This window comes from Xenopus tropicalis, chromosome 7, assembly GCF_000004195.4.
Source record: "Xenopus tropicalis strain Nigerian chromosome 7, UCB_Xtro_10.0, whole genome shotgun sequence".
Classification (NCBI taxonomy): domain Eukaryota; kingdom Metazoa; phylum Chordata; class Amphibia; order Anura; family Pipidae; genus Xenopus; species Xenopus tropicalis.
In genome coordinates this window covers 25,120,264-25,136,166 of record NC_030683.2, presented here as the reverse complement: position 1 = coordinate 25,136,166, position 15,903 = coordinate 25,120,264, and the positions used below count along the sequence as shown (strand labels likewise).

The following is a 15,903-nucleotide window of genomic DNA, read 5'->3' as shown; positions in this document are numbered from 1 at the left end:
AGGTTAGAAAATTTTGATCGGGCGCCATAGAAGGCGCCTGACCAAAATTCTCCCTTCAGAGCTGAATCGGCAGAAGGAGGTAGAAATCCTATTGTTTCTACCTCCTTACCTGCCGATTCAGCCCTGAATGGTGTGTGGCGGATCTGACGATGTTTCGTGCGACCGATGGTCGTACGAAACATCGTCGGATCGCCACGTGTATGGCCAGCTTAAATCTCCCATTTGGCCCAGGCCATAGTATAACTTCCCTTGGTTCTCTATTGTTTATGTCTAATACCCTAACAGTGAACTGTAGATGGCAGGTTTTCTGTTGGGCCCTAGTAGGTCCAGTCCAACGATGGCACCTGTGCAGGACAAAAGCCAAACTGACTAACTTGTGCCATGAAAAAAGCTGATCTTTTGAGAACCAGGTTATATATAATTTTGAATATAAATGAATTCAGTGTGTAATGTAATTGTATAGGTAAAAGCGACTATTAAAGAACATACCGATCCCACTGCCCTCACTGGAACCGGAATATTTAATGAGTAATGTTTAAAGGAAGGAAAAAATGTCTGTATGTCAGTATCTAAGTGTATTTAGCGCAGCTGAACAAAACCAATTTCTTTTTCCTTATTTGCTTAGCACCCCCCCCCAACTGTTTGTACATATCAGCCATTTGCTAAGTACTGAGCTTGGTTTCTGTTAGTAAACCCTGAGTAAAGTTTGAGTTCTCAAGTAAATATGGAAGCAAGGACACAACACATGCACACAGCAGAACTTTCACCTCAGCTCAATTGGACTTATTAGGTCCAAGCTTGAAGTCTCCAGGGGATTATTAGCCATAGGCTCTACAATGGATGTTTACTTCTAAAGGGCCTTTGGGAGACAAATAAGGCCAATTGCAGGGAAACATAAAGTATATAATAATATTGTGAACTCACATATACACATACAACATATAACTGAGCAGGAAAATCCTCTAGGGAGCAAAAAAAGGGAAAAATAACCAATTAATATATATTTTTCACAAATGGTGAGATTAAAAAAAAGTTGTATTTATTTTAGTCCATTAAACCTACTATCACCCTGTATATTTTTGGGGCCACAAATAAACCATCTGAAGGGCTGATTTACTAACATAGGTGAACATCAACTCGTCTCTGTGCGCTTTGGTCTTACCCACAATCGAAAACTTTTCAGCCCGTATCATTAATGCATTAATATGGGTTCTTTGGTGAAGGCCTGCATAGCATGGTGCTTAAAGGATACATTTTGTAAATAATCTATTATAAAGACCATACATTGGAATCTCAGCTAAAGATCTACAACTCCCAGCATCCCTCTAAGGCAGGGAACCCCAACATTTTTTACTAATGAGCCACACTAGTGAATAAAAAATGTTGGTGAGCCACACAAGCATGAAATAATTTCCTTGGGGGTGCCAAATAAGGGCTGTGATTGGCTATTTGGTAGCCCCATGTGACTGCTGGCCTGCAGGAGGCTCTGCTTGGAGTAAAACTGTGTCTCCGGACTTCCAAAACTTGCCTCCAAGACCCATTTTAAAATGGGCACCTAGTTTAAGGCCACTGGGAGCAACATGTTGCTTATGAGCCACGGGTTGGGGATCAAGGCAATGGGGCTGCTGGAAGGTGCAATGCAGTAACAGAGGTTGCTTATTCCCTATAGACCCATGATCTGCTAATTCATAGGCCTGGTTATATACATATCATAAGATGCAGAAGAAAGTAAACACTGCCACAAGTTGCAGTTGACATGTTCAATGACAGTTACCCTTGGAGTCAGCATTTTATTGCACCATTATTTAACTCAGTACAGACTTTCCCAAGAAGTTGCAGGGAATCGATAACCTTTCATCACGAAGCTCACTCACGCCGCACTTGGCAGAAGGTCCATCAAGCCCAATTAGCATTTTTATTGCATGTCAGCTTGCTTTATTCCTATTGCTAAGTCCTGAGGCGTGGGGTTCAGAGCAGTGCATGACACCGGGATGCCTTCTTCGGCCATTGCTTCCGCAGTTGTAGGGCCAATGGCGCCAAACTGAAAGGGTAGGAAAAATCATAAAGAACAATTTCCAGATAATTATAACCCACCCCTTTCATTTTACTTATTATTAGAGAGAAATCTGGCCAAAAGTGATGCATTCTACTGCCAAATGTCACTGCAAACAAATATTATGAATGTCTGTTATAGCGGTGACCTTTTGTGCAGCTGTCAGTTGTACTGCCTTTCCTTATGTCACTCTTTCTGCTTCTAAGAGTTTCTTTACAAATGCAGAGTGACATGGTCAGAACAGAAATCAAAAGTCTTATACAGAACTTTCAGGCGAGTCAGAGGAGAATGGCAAGTGGTGAGCCAAGGCCTGACCTGCATACAAAGTGCAGCTTGTAGTTCTTACAGGAGAATGTATTTGTATATTTACGCTGCAGTCTAATAATGACTCTTCACATTATTTTGAATCATCAAATGTGCCTCTGAAGTGCCCACAAATGGCTCCCTCTTTTCTTTTAGCTTATTTACAGCTCAGTATCTGAGCTGCTGTCAGTTACCTGAGCTTAGGGATGAGCCTGGGAATTAGCGATCAATTCATTTTCATCCTAGTAGCATCAGCTTCCAGCACCAGGGAACTTCATTTTCTGCTGATTTCTGATGACCCCAGAAGCTAAGCTTCTCTACAGCTGCCCAGAGCCCACTGAGCATGTGCAGTGTCACTGACACTCAGAAGAGGGCACATCAAGATCCAAAACTTCTTTTCTTGCCTATCACAGCTGTTGAGAAGAATTAGCCAGGTAAGCATTGGTTTGGAATACCAAACCAATGCTTACCTGGCCAATGCCAGGTAAGCTGCTAGATGTGTTCTAGATAAGCCCTTTGCTCCAGTTTGTGGCTCAGACTACCAGTCACCTCTATTACATTTCTGTAAGTTACTTTTTACACCAAAACTACAGACATAACCGGGCTTATTTTATTGTTAGGTGTAAAGAATTTACCTTTATTTGATTAAGCTGATCATTAGGTAGGTCCTTGAGAAACTTGAGACAATATTTTACTCCAGACGGACTAAAGAACACAACACTTGCTGGGACACCTTCCTGAACAACAATTGGAAAATACAAAAAGAAGAGAATTTATATTCATAATCAAAATAACAAATCAAACAAAACAAGCAGCAAAGTGATGAGGTAGAGTGACAGGCGGGCAACAGAGTGACTAAAAGCCTGCTTGTCACTGCAGAAATTGCAACCTCCAGGACCCTGTACTAGGGGTAGGCAGACGGAAGAGGTACGTGCCTCCCCCCAGCCTTGTGCCCTAGACATGTGCATCTTCTGCCCTCCCCCAGTTCCTGCCTTGATCAAAAGTTATTAGGCTGATCTGCCCATGATGGGTATCACAGTAGGGCAATTGTTAGCACTGCTGCCTTATGGCTGGGTATGCTGAAGTCAGATTCCAGCCAGGGTACTATCTGCATGGAGTTTGTATTTTCTCCCCATGTCTGTCTGGTTTCCTCCCAAATTTTGCCCATTTTTCTTATACACCCTCCAAACCACATAATGTCATATGTAGAATACCCCTTACCCCAGGTAATGTGCGTGGGTATAATTCAGTAGTGACCATTAATGATTACAGTGGTGGGGTTCAGTATAAGATATTTAAACTGATATATTATGTATAAGTAAGCAGTTTTTACGGTTGCAGTTCCTTTAAACCCATGTTTAACCCATGTTTCCATTTAACATTATCTGAAGTGCAGTCAGTCCTTATTGACTCAGGTGCATAGCAAAGCAATAGGAGACTTCAATATGGCAGACTTATTTACTCCCTCCTGTGTAAACTAACCACACCGGGTGCCGAGTGTGCCCAGGAGACAATACACTGATGCAAACAGTGGCCACTCTGAATGGGTAAACTGACATCAAAAACTGCCCCCAAAGTAGCCCAATAAAGGAAGCCGAAAGTAAAGCAAAACTAGTTTTATTAGCACTGTAAACAATGCCTGTTCTTGATTAGGACTGTATTTGCTGGAACCCAATAATAGGCTTGCAGATCTGTTTTGTCGGAATGACTGTTACCGTTATATGAAAAGCATATATTAAAGGAAGGGTTTGTTAGAGAACCCCCAAATCCTTTGCATTTCTTTTGTTTGCTATGTATTTGGTTGCTCAGGTCGATAATAAAGTGCTCTTGTAAGGTCTAGGTCCAGAGTAGGCACCCAATCGATATCTTGCCAAAAATCGTTCAGATATCAATCAAGTTTGAAAGTCCCATCAGAAAGGGGGTCATTAGCAGATCATCTGATGTTCCTACACTCCAGATCCACCCAATTATCTTTAATATATTGTGGTGTCTGGTTGCCCTTTAATTCTTCAAATCTCCTTGGCTACATAAGTGCCAAGTACGGTGAACTAAATCCTCTCTGTTTCTGAAGAGTTCAAGAAATCTTGAGCCTAGTGCTCTCTTATTACTCATAAACTGGCACTTGTATAAAACATAATTATTCCACGGCTGGAACTCACAAAGGACAATACCTAAAGCTTAATTGATCCTGTAAAAATATGATATATCAGGCTCGGCCTTAGAAGTGTTATTGCTGAAAGTACTGAAGGTCCTAAAACACAAAATAATTGGTAAAGATTTTAAAATGGATCTGAATGGTGTCCATTAGTTACGGGGAAGTGCCACTTGGCAGTTTTAAAAAATACTTCAAAAATCGCTTTTAAATCCAAAGGCAGAAGCAGAAAGGGTTTTTTTTTAAAGGGTAAGTGAATGGGCTCATTTATTAGAACTACACAGATATAAGGCATTGTTAGTCCAGATACCAACCTTAGTGAAATAATTCATAAGAGAGTCTTGTACGGCAGGATGCGGGGCAGTCTGATAAACCGTAATGGTCTCTAGAGGTACCTCTGTAATTAGAAAATAAAAAATGTATTTCTATAAAGCTGTCGGCCCCGTAACGCAGCAATATCCTCACTGTCTACGTATGCAATTTCACAAGGCGAAAATGAGCGCTTACATTTTCCATTCTCCTTATGGAAATCTTGATAATACCATCAGGCATTCATAGCGGCCAGGACACGCTGTACAATTCTCATCAAAAAGTGAGAAACCTCAGATGATTGTTACCTTTTAAACTGCTTATTAAAATGAATGCAGGAGCCGTTCATATTATACTGTGCGCTAACGGACTGACCCATTCAGCACGAGGGTTTTCATCTTCCCAAACCCTCTCAAGGTGCACTCTACAACTCAACTCAATTTTCTCTCAAGCTGGAAAGTCTTGCCGTTAGCCGAGCGCTCACCTGCCCAAGCTTTATGTTTTTATTATCTTCTCACACAGGCGCCCGTAAATGAAAATGAATGTTTATATAAGGAGAGGAGATAAAAGGAACAGAAATCATTTATAAAGCTGCAGAAACTGAAAATACAGTTTACGAAAGTTGAATTGAAGTTCTTGAGGAAGTCGGGTTCAACTAGAGAGTACAATGCACGACCAAGCACAGTGTAGCATTGGAAATACAGCATTATAGCTTTAGGAAAGTTAATATTATCAATACTTGTGAAAAGTCTCAAGTGAGATGTTTCTATAATAGGATAAAATGATCATTATCTATTTGGGATGTTTGGCCAATGGCTTGACCCTATACATCACTATGTTATGCACAAGCCTAGCTTAGAGCTTTCCATAGCCCTGAACTAGTGCGGTTAGAATAGTAAAATGGAATACCTGACTGTCTTGGCTGTGGTGGATTACAAGATTGTGTATAACATGGATAAACATCACATAGCTCAAACAATGGAAAACACACCTAGGGGCACATTTACTAATCCACGAATGTCCAAAAAGCGCCCGAATGCGTTTTTTTCATAATGATCGGTATTTTGCGATTTTTTTCGCGATTTGTCACAAATTTTTCGAGCGCTTAATACGAAAAAGTTGCAACAATTCGGGAAAGTCGTAATGGCTATGAAAAAGTCGCGACAATTCACTAAAGTCATAATGGCTATGAAAAAGGCGCAACAATTCACAAAAGTCATAATGGCTATGAAAAAGTCGCGACAATTCACGAAAGTCATAATGGCTATGAAAAAGTCGCGACAATTCGCGCAAGTCGTAACGGTTCCGCAAAAGTCGCAAACAATTTACGAAAAAGTCGTAAAGTCATAATGGCTATGAAAAAGTCACGACAATTCACGAAAGTCATAATGGCTATGAAAAAGTTGCGACAATTCGCGCAAGTCGTAACGGTTCCGCAAAAGTCGCAAACAATTTACGAAAAAGTCGGAACGGCGACGAAAAAATCGCAAAAAAATACGAAAAAGTTGCTAAATGTTCGTTTTCCAATCCAAATTTTTCTAATTTGGATTCGGATTCGTGGATTAGTAAATCAGCCCCCTAGATATTGTCAGAAGAACAATTAAAAAAGCACATGATGTTTTTCAGAGCTGGGTAACCAGCTTCCCCTGGGGCTGTGTGGGAATGCAATATGGGCAGGTATATGATATAAGGTTATACTCATGTAAAAGTACCAAACATAACTTATGAGCAGACACTGTTTCTGCTGGGTTCAAAGGGAACCATAGGGAGCCCAGTGACAACCAAGTGCTGCAAGAATGATATAACTACAGGGGCCTCTAAGCAGCTCCCCCCAAGCTCTTGTTTGACATAATGCAAAATTGGCAACTCACAACAAAGCCAGATGGAACATCTGATGTGCCTAGAAATATTCAGTGCCCCAAGGCAGGACTTTTTGGCTCCTCTGGACATTGTCCTTAGTATGTCTACCTGCCCCCCCCTCTCTTACTATACAGGCAGCTGGTATCTTGTATGTATCTTCCTGATAAGGCAGCGGGGTATCACGACAATATTGAGCTCCCCAGAGCACTTTGATGGTAATTTCTCAAAATGTTACACTGGGCTATGTGGTTGGCTCAGATACATATACAGCTTTATAAATCTTCCAGGCATTCAGACAAAATTAAGTGCTTTTTTTAAACACAGCTTTATAAATATAAATATTCTCCATAGGGTTTCAAGCAATGCATATGTGTCAGGGTGATAATCTCTTATATCCTTATACCCCCAAAGTTCATTTATTTTGGTACTTACTTTTTTCTTGAAGTTTTTTAGGAAGAACCTCTCTTTTCAAAGATCCACAAGGAAAAAGAATGGGTGCAGAATACGATAATCCCTCTGAAAAAAATAACTGATGTTACACACCCATTAATGGCTTGTTGATTTAGAACGTTTGTCCCAAGGCTGAACACAACAGGCAGAGTTGAAGTTCACATCTATGTAAATACATTTAAGGGGTAATTTCCTATGACCTCTGACACTGCAGAAAAACATAGTGGCTTGCACCAATTATAAATAGGGGTTCATGATTTCATGTGTATTATAAAAAGTAAAGAATCATTCCTGAAGAATTGGGCTGGAATTACAAGGAACCCATGTAGCCCATGCAGTTTTATAGTATCTCTGCATACAAGCATTAAGCAAACTCAGGAAGCGTTTTTGTTAATGATAAATTTGTAGAATCCCACCCAGTTCTAGGGCCCATCACAGTACCTGACATAAAGGCCCCACTCTCACAAGTGTTAGATAGAGTAAGGGCTAAATTACATATATGGTGTAAAGATTAATGGTGGAAAATAGAAAGGGCAATTCTCATACTCTGTGGCCAAAAAGGGCACAGGCCCTCTGGTAGATTCTCTGGCAGGCTAGACTAATCCTTTAGGAGATTACACAGAAACGTTTCCATCCATGTATGTATGTATATGTGTTGTCACACTTCCAATATCTAGGACAGAATATATGTTTCACCCCAAATCCCACCCAAATTGACCTGCAAACGGGGCTTTCAGGTGTATCTATTTCTCTAATTGTTCTTCAGGCATAAGCCCCTTCCCATGTCACTCATCCATGCACAGACATCCCTTGAGGAAAGCATATGAATCATAAATCAGCTATGACAGACGAGGAGATTAGTCACCCGTTATAAGTCTTCTCTACTGCGGGCGACTAATCTCCTCCAAATGCCACATTATATTGCATAACGCATTTCACCTATAAATTATGGCTTCAGTGGGCAAATGTGCACACACCTTTACCAAGTATCCAAGTCATGGATACAAAGAACCTCCTATGAAACTGAGAATGATTAGCAAATCAAAGCAAGGTTCACTTATCTATTATAATAACTGGGCATAACACGTTGTGCTTTATGGGAGCCTTTAAAGTTGCTATAGAATGAGAAACTGTGCCAGTTATTACCATGCCTGGTGCCAGGGTAAAGCACAGCTTGGGTTCTCACTGACCAGCTGAAAAGGCAAGATAAACTTATAGAATCCTGTCAATATAAAGTCCGGCCAATCCATTAGAACTGTGTAAGCCTTATGCTTGAGATCAGTCGGGCAGAATTCAATTTCGATCTGTGAGAGCAACATTAAATGGTTTCTTTTCTTTTCATAGCTGTCTTTGAAGCCACCAAGCAAGAAAGACAAGGGCAGTAGAAAGTGGCACTTATTGCTTTCCTTACTATTGTTTACAATATCAAACAGGACAAGGCAGCGAATCTGTTTTTTCTTAACGGCGTAGACGACGGGAAATCACTCTGTTAGAATTTTTCACCATAATGTGTCCTTTTTACGGGCAGTTCTAAACTGCTGCACGTGATTTAAAGTGGCATTGATGGGCACAACTGCTTTTTAGCCTCGGAGCAATGAAACGGCTTCGGAGAAAGACATTTATTTATAGTCAAACATAGCCTTCTCTGTATGAGGCTTATCTGGAGGCCGGACATGGCAGCTGAGTACTACAGCTATAAACCAGAGACATGGCGCAGATGCACAAAGCCACAATAAAACAGTAACAAGGTGCTTCCATATTAAATGGCAGATTAAAACATGCCTTGCTGGTGCCATACAGCAATAACTAACTGTGCCTGTTCCATATTCACTGGCAACAAGAGCAGGGCAGCTCTAGCATGGGCTTTCTGTAATGAATACAAAGAAATGATCTGCAAATTGGGCAATAATAGTACCTGCATCAGCAGAGCAATTGGCTGCATTGATTTAGCATGAATAATTTATATGCACTATGGGCTTTGGGCCTGCAGTTATAGCTCTTCTGCCACCGGGTCAGTACAAATTATTGCTCCCCTTGGCAGTGCTCCAGCCAAGGGTAAATTAGGAGAAACTTTATAGTTCTACAACAATAGTGATTACAGACAATGCTGCACATAGAGGTGTTTAGGCAAGGGTCTCTACCGCCACAGAGCTCACAATCTAACTGTACAGCATAAGGTGCAGGGAGACTTAAAGGGGAACTCCGGCTTCCAAACCAAAATTTGTTTAAGAGCACACAACCCAGAACCCCCTAATATACCTATCACTGTAATCTGCTCCTTGAAAAAGTAGGAATAAATACCCCTTGTCAGATAACTTGCCTGTAGCACTTTACCTACCTACTAGTACTGCCTACTGTATGGCTGGTAGGGAAGTGGTGAGAGAATTTGCCCTGGTTCCTCAAAGGAAATGTGAATAAAAGTGCAGATCACCATACATATAAACATGAAATAAACCCAATAGGATTGTTTTGCCACCAATATGGATTCATGCAGCTTAGTTACCATCAAGTACAAGCTAATGTTTTATTGTTTTAGAGAAAAATTGAACATTTAGAAATTTTTTAATTATTTGCTTAAAATGGACTCTCGGGTTTAGGTAGACTGTGGCCCAAGCCTTCTTCTAATGCCAACCCCCAGCATTGCTTATTTTAGGCTTTAACACCTATGCTCTGTTTTCTAATCTAACATATCCATCTATGTGGGACAACAGATGGTAGAAAATCCTGCAGTAAAAGGACTGTGGCACACGGGGAGGTTAGTTGCCTGAGACAAATCTCCCTTGTCAAGGGCTACTAATCTCCCCGAAATGCCATCCCACCGGCGAGAATGTAGGTAAATCTCCGGTGGGATGGTATACGTGGTGCTGCGATTGCCAAAGTTGCCTTGAGAGGAAACCCGCGATTTCGGCGCCACGTATAGGATCCCACCGGAGGTTTAAATTCTCGCCGGTGGGATGGCATTTCGTGGGGAGATTAGTCACCTGTGACAAGGGAGATTAAAACGTTATGTTTCCCCTTTCATTATTCCAAGTGAGGAAAAAAAGAAATTGAGAAAATACAGTTACATACAGCAGAACAATCCATTGGACTCAGGGCTATTTGTTTTGGTCCAAGAGAAATCCCTTTCATTTAATAAAACTAACTGGCATATGCAATCTGTATAATTGTGTATTGATCTGTATTTCTGTACAAGAACACTCAATGCTCTTTGTGCAACATTTCCCATAAGGGCTACTGGCTCAGGTAAAATATCAGCCCCTAACACACTGGGAGCTAGCGCATTGATGCAAGGGAAAACTCACTGAATTACAACTTGGTTTCATAAGTCAGGCTTTACCAGAGAATAGGGGGCTTGCTTGGTGACTAAATAGTGTGGGCTCATTTTTGTTTTCCCCAGTACCAAAACCCCCAAAACGTCTCCATCAAAAAACATCCAAGGTCATTTACTTTGACCATGGATGCAATTGCACTAAGTGGTGAAAAAGTGCAATTTTTAGCACTCATTTAAAAAAGCATTTTCATCCAGGGTCTGCCAACCCCCTGTTCACCTAGTCAGTGGAGGCATGGCCCAGTTAGGTTATACCCCATTTATATCCATTCTGCTATACAAATGCTTAGGCTGAGGGCACACAGAGTTAGCTTCGCTGCTCTCAGCCTGCACTTTTTTTTTATATTTTACTTTACATTATGTGGCCGTGGTACATGAAGATTACACTGCTATGGGGTATGTTATATTTATATAATTACGAACTGATTTATTTATTTGATTTGCTGTCATTCTGTGCACCAATAAAATGTTATGTACATTATTTTTATAATTGAGTATACAGGTATGAGATCCCTTATTCGGAAACCCGTTATGCAGAAAGGTCCGAATTACTGAAAGCCCGTTTCCCATAGACTCCATTTTAATCAAATAATTCAGAATTTTAAAACTGATTTCCTTTTTCTCTGTAGTAATAAAACAGTACCTTGTAATTGATCCCAACAAAGATATAATTGATCCTTATTGGGTGCAAAACAATCGTACTGGGTTTAATTAATATTTTATTGATTTTTTAGTAGACTTAAGGTATGGAGAACCAAATTACGGAAAGACCCTTATCCAGAATACCTTTGCTCCCGAGCATTCTGGATAACAGGTCCTATACCTGTATTTGCAAAGTGCAAAAAACATAGCCGACTGTGCTCTTTTATTGCAATTTGCACCCTGCGCTGCATTAAGTAAATGACCCCCATTAAGTTCTAAGATTTAGAGACAAAACCGGCCTAAAACTCTTAGCTAAAGAACCTTAAACACACAGACACATGTAATATAGGACTGGACTACCCATATTACAATAAATATGACATGAGTTGGTGCTGTGGCTCTGAAACCAGACCAGTGTCTGTGTAAAGGCAAAGTGTGCCTAGCTGTGAAAATGTAAATGAAGATGCTTTCCTACAGCGGATACTTTTGGTGACTTTTTCCTGCAGTACATCTTTCTGGGTGAACCACCTTAAATAAGTGACACAGATGTATCACATACATTTCATTCATTATATAATATATTCAATCACAATACTCTATTTGTTATGAGGGTGGGCCCTTGATATCAGGTTTCCTGGTGGGTCCAGTCCGTCCTTGCAACCAGCCATTCTGTGTTATACTCACTCAGCCCCCATGTTCCACCTTCTGCTGATGCAGGAGCACAAAGGGGGGGAACAAAATGAAGTTCATAAAGGAGATGTCAGGGAGGAATACGACTTCCTTGCCTATGACGAGCATTAAGGAATAAATGAAGCCAGGGTCACCTGAAGCTATAATCTGCGCCACCTGACCTGGTAAAGTGCCATTTTCCAGCAGTATAAATGTGTATTTTGCAGAAATGCCACTTGTGCTAAGAAATATTTCATGGCACGTTACTCATAATGTGCTCTATGCACTGCTGACATTTGCGCAGGAGAATAAAGAAGAAGAGTTAAGCAAACACATCAAACTAAAAAAAAAAACCTCAGATGACAAAGGGAAAGTCAATTTCATATTTCCTTCCTTTTTATCATTCTGCGGATCTGTTTGAAACTGACATTGCTCTTGGTTGTTAGGGTGAAGTTCATTTACTTTGTCCCACTGCTGTTACCGAGAGCAACCAATAAAATATCTCTGCAGTAGACTGACAAAAGATAATTGTTGATTGGTGGCTGTGGGTTACTGCACTGGGGGCAAATTTGCCTCTAACAATCTGACATTGGTTCAATTATAGACTGGAAATGAACTGACGAGCATCTAATTAGAATCCTAACAACAGAATAACAATAATAACTAGAGAGGTAAATTTCCTGAAGAAAATGTGAGTGGTGCTTGCCGTGGCAAAACTCGTGCCCCAATATTACAATGTTTCCTTCAGCTCTCCGTGACAACTGCCCCTGCTGGGGCAATTAACCGCCCACCCCTCAAAAAAGTCATAGCACCCCATTCATGGGTCTACAAAAAATAGTGGTTAATTGCCCCCTGCTGGGGCAATTAGCTGCCCACCCCTAAGAAAAGTCAAAGAACCCCATTCCCGAATAAGCCACATGGTTTGACACCTCATTCATGAGTCTACCACAAACGGTGGTTAATTGCGACCTGCTGGGGCAATTAACCGCCAACCCCTCAGAAAAGTCATAGCACCCCATTCCCAAATAAGCCGCACGGTTTGACACCTCATTCATGGGTCTACGACAAACGGTGCGGTACTCAGTCAAAGTTGTTCTCAATGTTAAGTCTATGGGTGGTTAATTGCCCCCTGCTGGGGGCAAAGTCATAGCATCCCATTCCCGAATAAGCAGCACGGTTTGACACCTCATTCATAGGTCTACGACAAACTAGTTATTCGCCAAAATCCCAATTATAAGTCAACGGGGCAAATTTGGGGACCTCTCTTGCCCCGGAGGTAAAACTTATAACCTTGTGCGGGGTATCTTCTGACACAGGTTGCAAACCTCTTCAAATGTGGTAAATTTCACGTTTCTAAAAAATTCCCTCTCTGCGCTACAATCCGTCAAAGTTGGCCTCAATGTTAAGTCAATGGGATTTTTGGGCCCTGCGGGGGCAATTAACCGCCCACCCCTTAGAAAAGTGAAAGCACCCCTTTCCCGAATAGGCCGCACAATTTGACACCTCACTCATGGGTCTACGACAAACAGTGCGGGAATCAGTCAAAGTTGGTATCAATGTTAAGTCTATGGATGGATAATTGCCCCCTGCTGGGGCAATTAACCGCCTGGCCCTAAGAAAAGTCATAGCACCACATTCCCGAATAAGCCGCACGGTTTGACACCTCATTCATGGGTCTACGACAAACGGTGGTTAATTGCCCCCTGCTGGGGCAATTAACCGCCCACCCCTCAGAAAAGTCATAGAACCCCATTCCAGAATAAGCCGCACGGTTTGACACCTCATTCATGGGTCTACGAAAAACGGTGGTTAATTGCCCCCTGCTGGGGCAATTAACCGCCCACCCCTCAGAAAAGTCATAGCACCCCATTCCCGAATAAGCCGCACAGTTTGACACCACATTCATGGGTCTACGACAAACGGTGGTTAATTGCCCCCTGCTGGGGCAATTAACCGCCTACCCCTCAGAAAAGTCATAGCACACCATACCCCATTCCCGAATAAGCCGCACAGTTTGACACTTCATTCATGGGTCTACGACAAACGGTGCGGGACTCAGTCAAAGTTGGTCTCAATGTTAAGTCTATGGGCGGTTAATTGCCCCCTGCTGGGGCAATAAACCTCCCACCCCTCAGAAAAGTCATAGCACCCAATTCCCGAATAAGCCGTACGGTTTGACACCTCATTCATGGGTCTACGACAAACGGTGGTTAATTGCCCCCTGCTGGGGCAATTAACCGCCCACCCCTCAGAAAATTCATAGCACCCCATTCCCAAATAAGCCGCACGGTTTGACACCTCATTCATGGGTCTACAACAAACGGTGGTTAATTGCCCCCTGCTGGGGCAATTAACCGCCCACCCCTCAGAAAAGTCAGAGCACCCCATTCCCGAATAAGCCGCACGGTTTGACACCTCATTCATGGGTCTACGACAAACGGTCGTTAATTGCCCCCTGCTGGGGCAATTAACCGCCCACCCCCTAGAAAAGTCATAGCACCCCATTCCCGAATAAGCCACACGGTTTGACACCTCATTCATGGGTCTACGACAATGGTGCGGCAAAGTTGGTCTCATTGTTAAGTCTATGGGCAGATAATTGCCCCCTGCTGGGGCAAATAACCGCCCACCCCTCAGAAAAGTCATAGCACCCCATTCCCGAATAAGCCACACGGTTTGACACCTCATTCATGGGTCTACGACAAACTAGTTATTCGTCAAAATCCCCATTATAAGTCAATGGGGCAAATTTGGGGACCTCTCTTGCCCCGGGGGTAAAACTTATACCCTTGTGCGGGGTATCTTCTGACACAGGTTGCAAACCTCTTCAAATGTGGCAAATTTCACGTTTCTAAAAAATTCCCTCTCTGCGCTAAAATCATTCATTTCATTCAGTCGGTTAGAATAGGCCAACTGCCAATATGACGATGACAAGCGGACGAAAAAAACATCCTACAAGCGGGAGGAGCAAGCGTGGCTAAGTGGTCAAGGCACCCGCCTTAAGCAAGCCAGCCAGCCAGCCAGCCAGTAGTTCTAATCCCCCCATAGCTAGAAATATGCCTCACCACTGGTTACGCCCTTGTGACCCCTGGACAGAAGTCACTTAACCTCCCTATGTCCCGGTGACCGCTTGGCCCAGAAATGGGCTAAAGCGGTTGTCGTTATGACTTTTTCAATGGCTACATTTCCCCCAAATCCTCTGTTTTGCACTTTCAAGGGCAGCTCACGATTTATGATACAGGTATGGGACCTGTTACCCAGAATGCTCGGGACCTGGAGTTTCTTTCTGTAATTTGGATCTCCATACCTTAATTTAAACATTAATGAAACCCAATGGGATTATTTTGCCTCCAGTATGGATTAATGGTATCTTAGTGGGGATCAAGTACAAACTCACTGTTTTATTATTACAGAGAAAAAGGAAATTATTTTAACCCTTTTCCTGCCAGCTGTTTTGGTCAAAGCGGAACTTGTATTGCCAGACGGTTTTTGAACATTATGCACTGTTTCACTTTAGGGGCCTTTCCTCGGGGGGACTTTTAGTTTACCCAGGAAAACAATATATAGTTTTTTTCAGGACAACCTAAGCTTTCAAAATATGGAAGAATTTTTGTGTAATTCCAATTCTGTAACAAGATATAGGCTTCTAAATGTCTAAAAATGCAAAAAAAATCTAATTTTCCATAATATAAACACACATACTAGAAACAAAAATTATTTTATGCACGAATATACAACTGATTTGGAAAGTCCCATGTCTCCTGAACGTGCCAATACCAAATATATATAGTTTTATGGAGATTTGTCACTTGTATAGGTCAAAAACTCTCAGCAGTACATTACCAAATTTCCAAAGCACTGCTCCAGAAAGCTGCATACTTTAGATTTCAAGGACAAAATTTCCACTAACAGAAAGTTTATCCCAGAAAATTGTACATTTTTGGAAAGAACAGATTCTGGGGAATCCAGAATAGGCACAACTGTCTGTCTACTCCAAACTATCAAGTCCCAATGCTTTCCTAAAGTTATTGGTTTTTATCAAAATTTGTGATTTTTTTTAAAAATTGCTTCAAAGCTTCCAGTCTATAGTATCTTATCTCCTACAGGTCATAAAGTAACCAAATAAAACACCCTAAA

At 41.7% G+C, this 15,903-nt stretch overlaps 1 protein-coding gene across 2 annotated transcripts in view; it reads right to left on the bottom strand.

Moving 5' to 3' along the window:
- Window positions 1-1,017: 1,017 nt before the first annotated feature.
- uros (uroporphyrinogen III synthase) overlaps window positions 1,018-15,903 on the bottom strand; it is a 71,862-nt gene continuing 56,976 nt past the window's right edge. Inside the window, exons 7-10 of one of the 2 annotated variants that reach the window (XM_012958524.3) lie at window positions 7,110-7,193; window positions 4,823-4,905; window positions 2,992-3,093; window positions 1,018-2,041 (exon numbers count right to left, since the gene is read on the bottom strand). In XM_012958524.3, the coding sequence (XP_012813978.1) occupies window positions 1,916-2,041; window positions 2,992-3,093; window positions 4,823-4,905; window positions 7,110-7,193 (395 nt within the window). In that variant the 3' untranslated portion in view covers window positions 1,018-1,915. The remainder of the gene's footprint in view (window positions 2,042-2,991; window positions 3,094-4,822; window positions 4,906-7,109; window positions 7,194-15,903) is intronic. The other variant, NM_001113852.1, reaches the window with a different exon arrangement.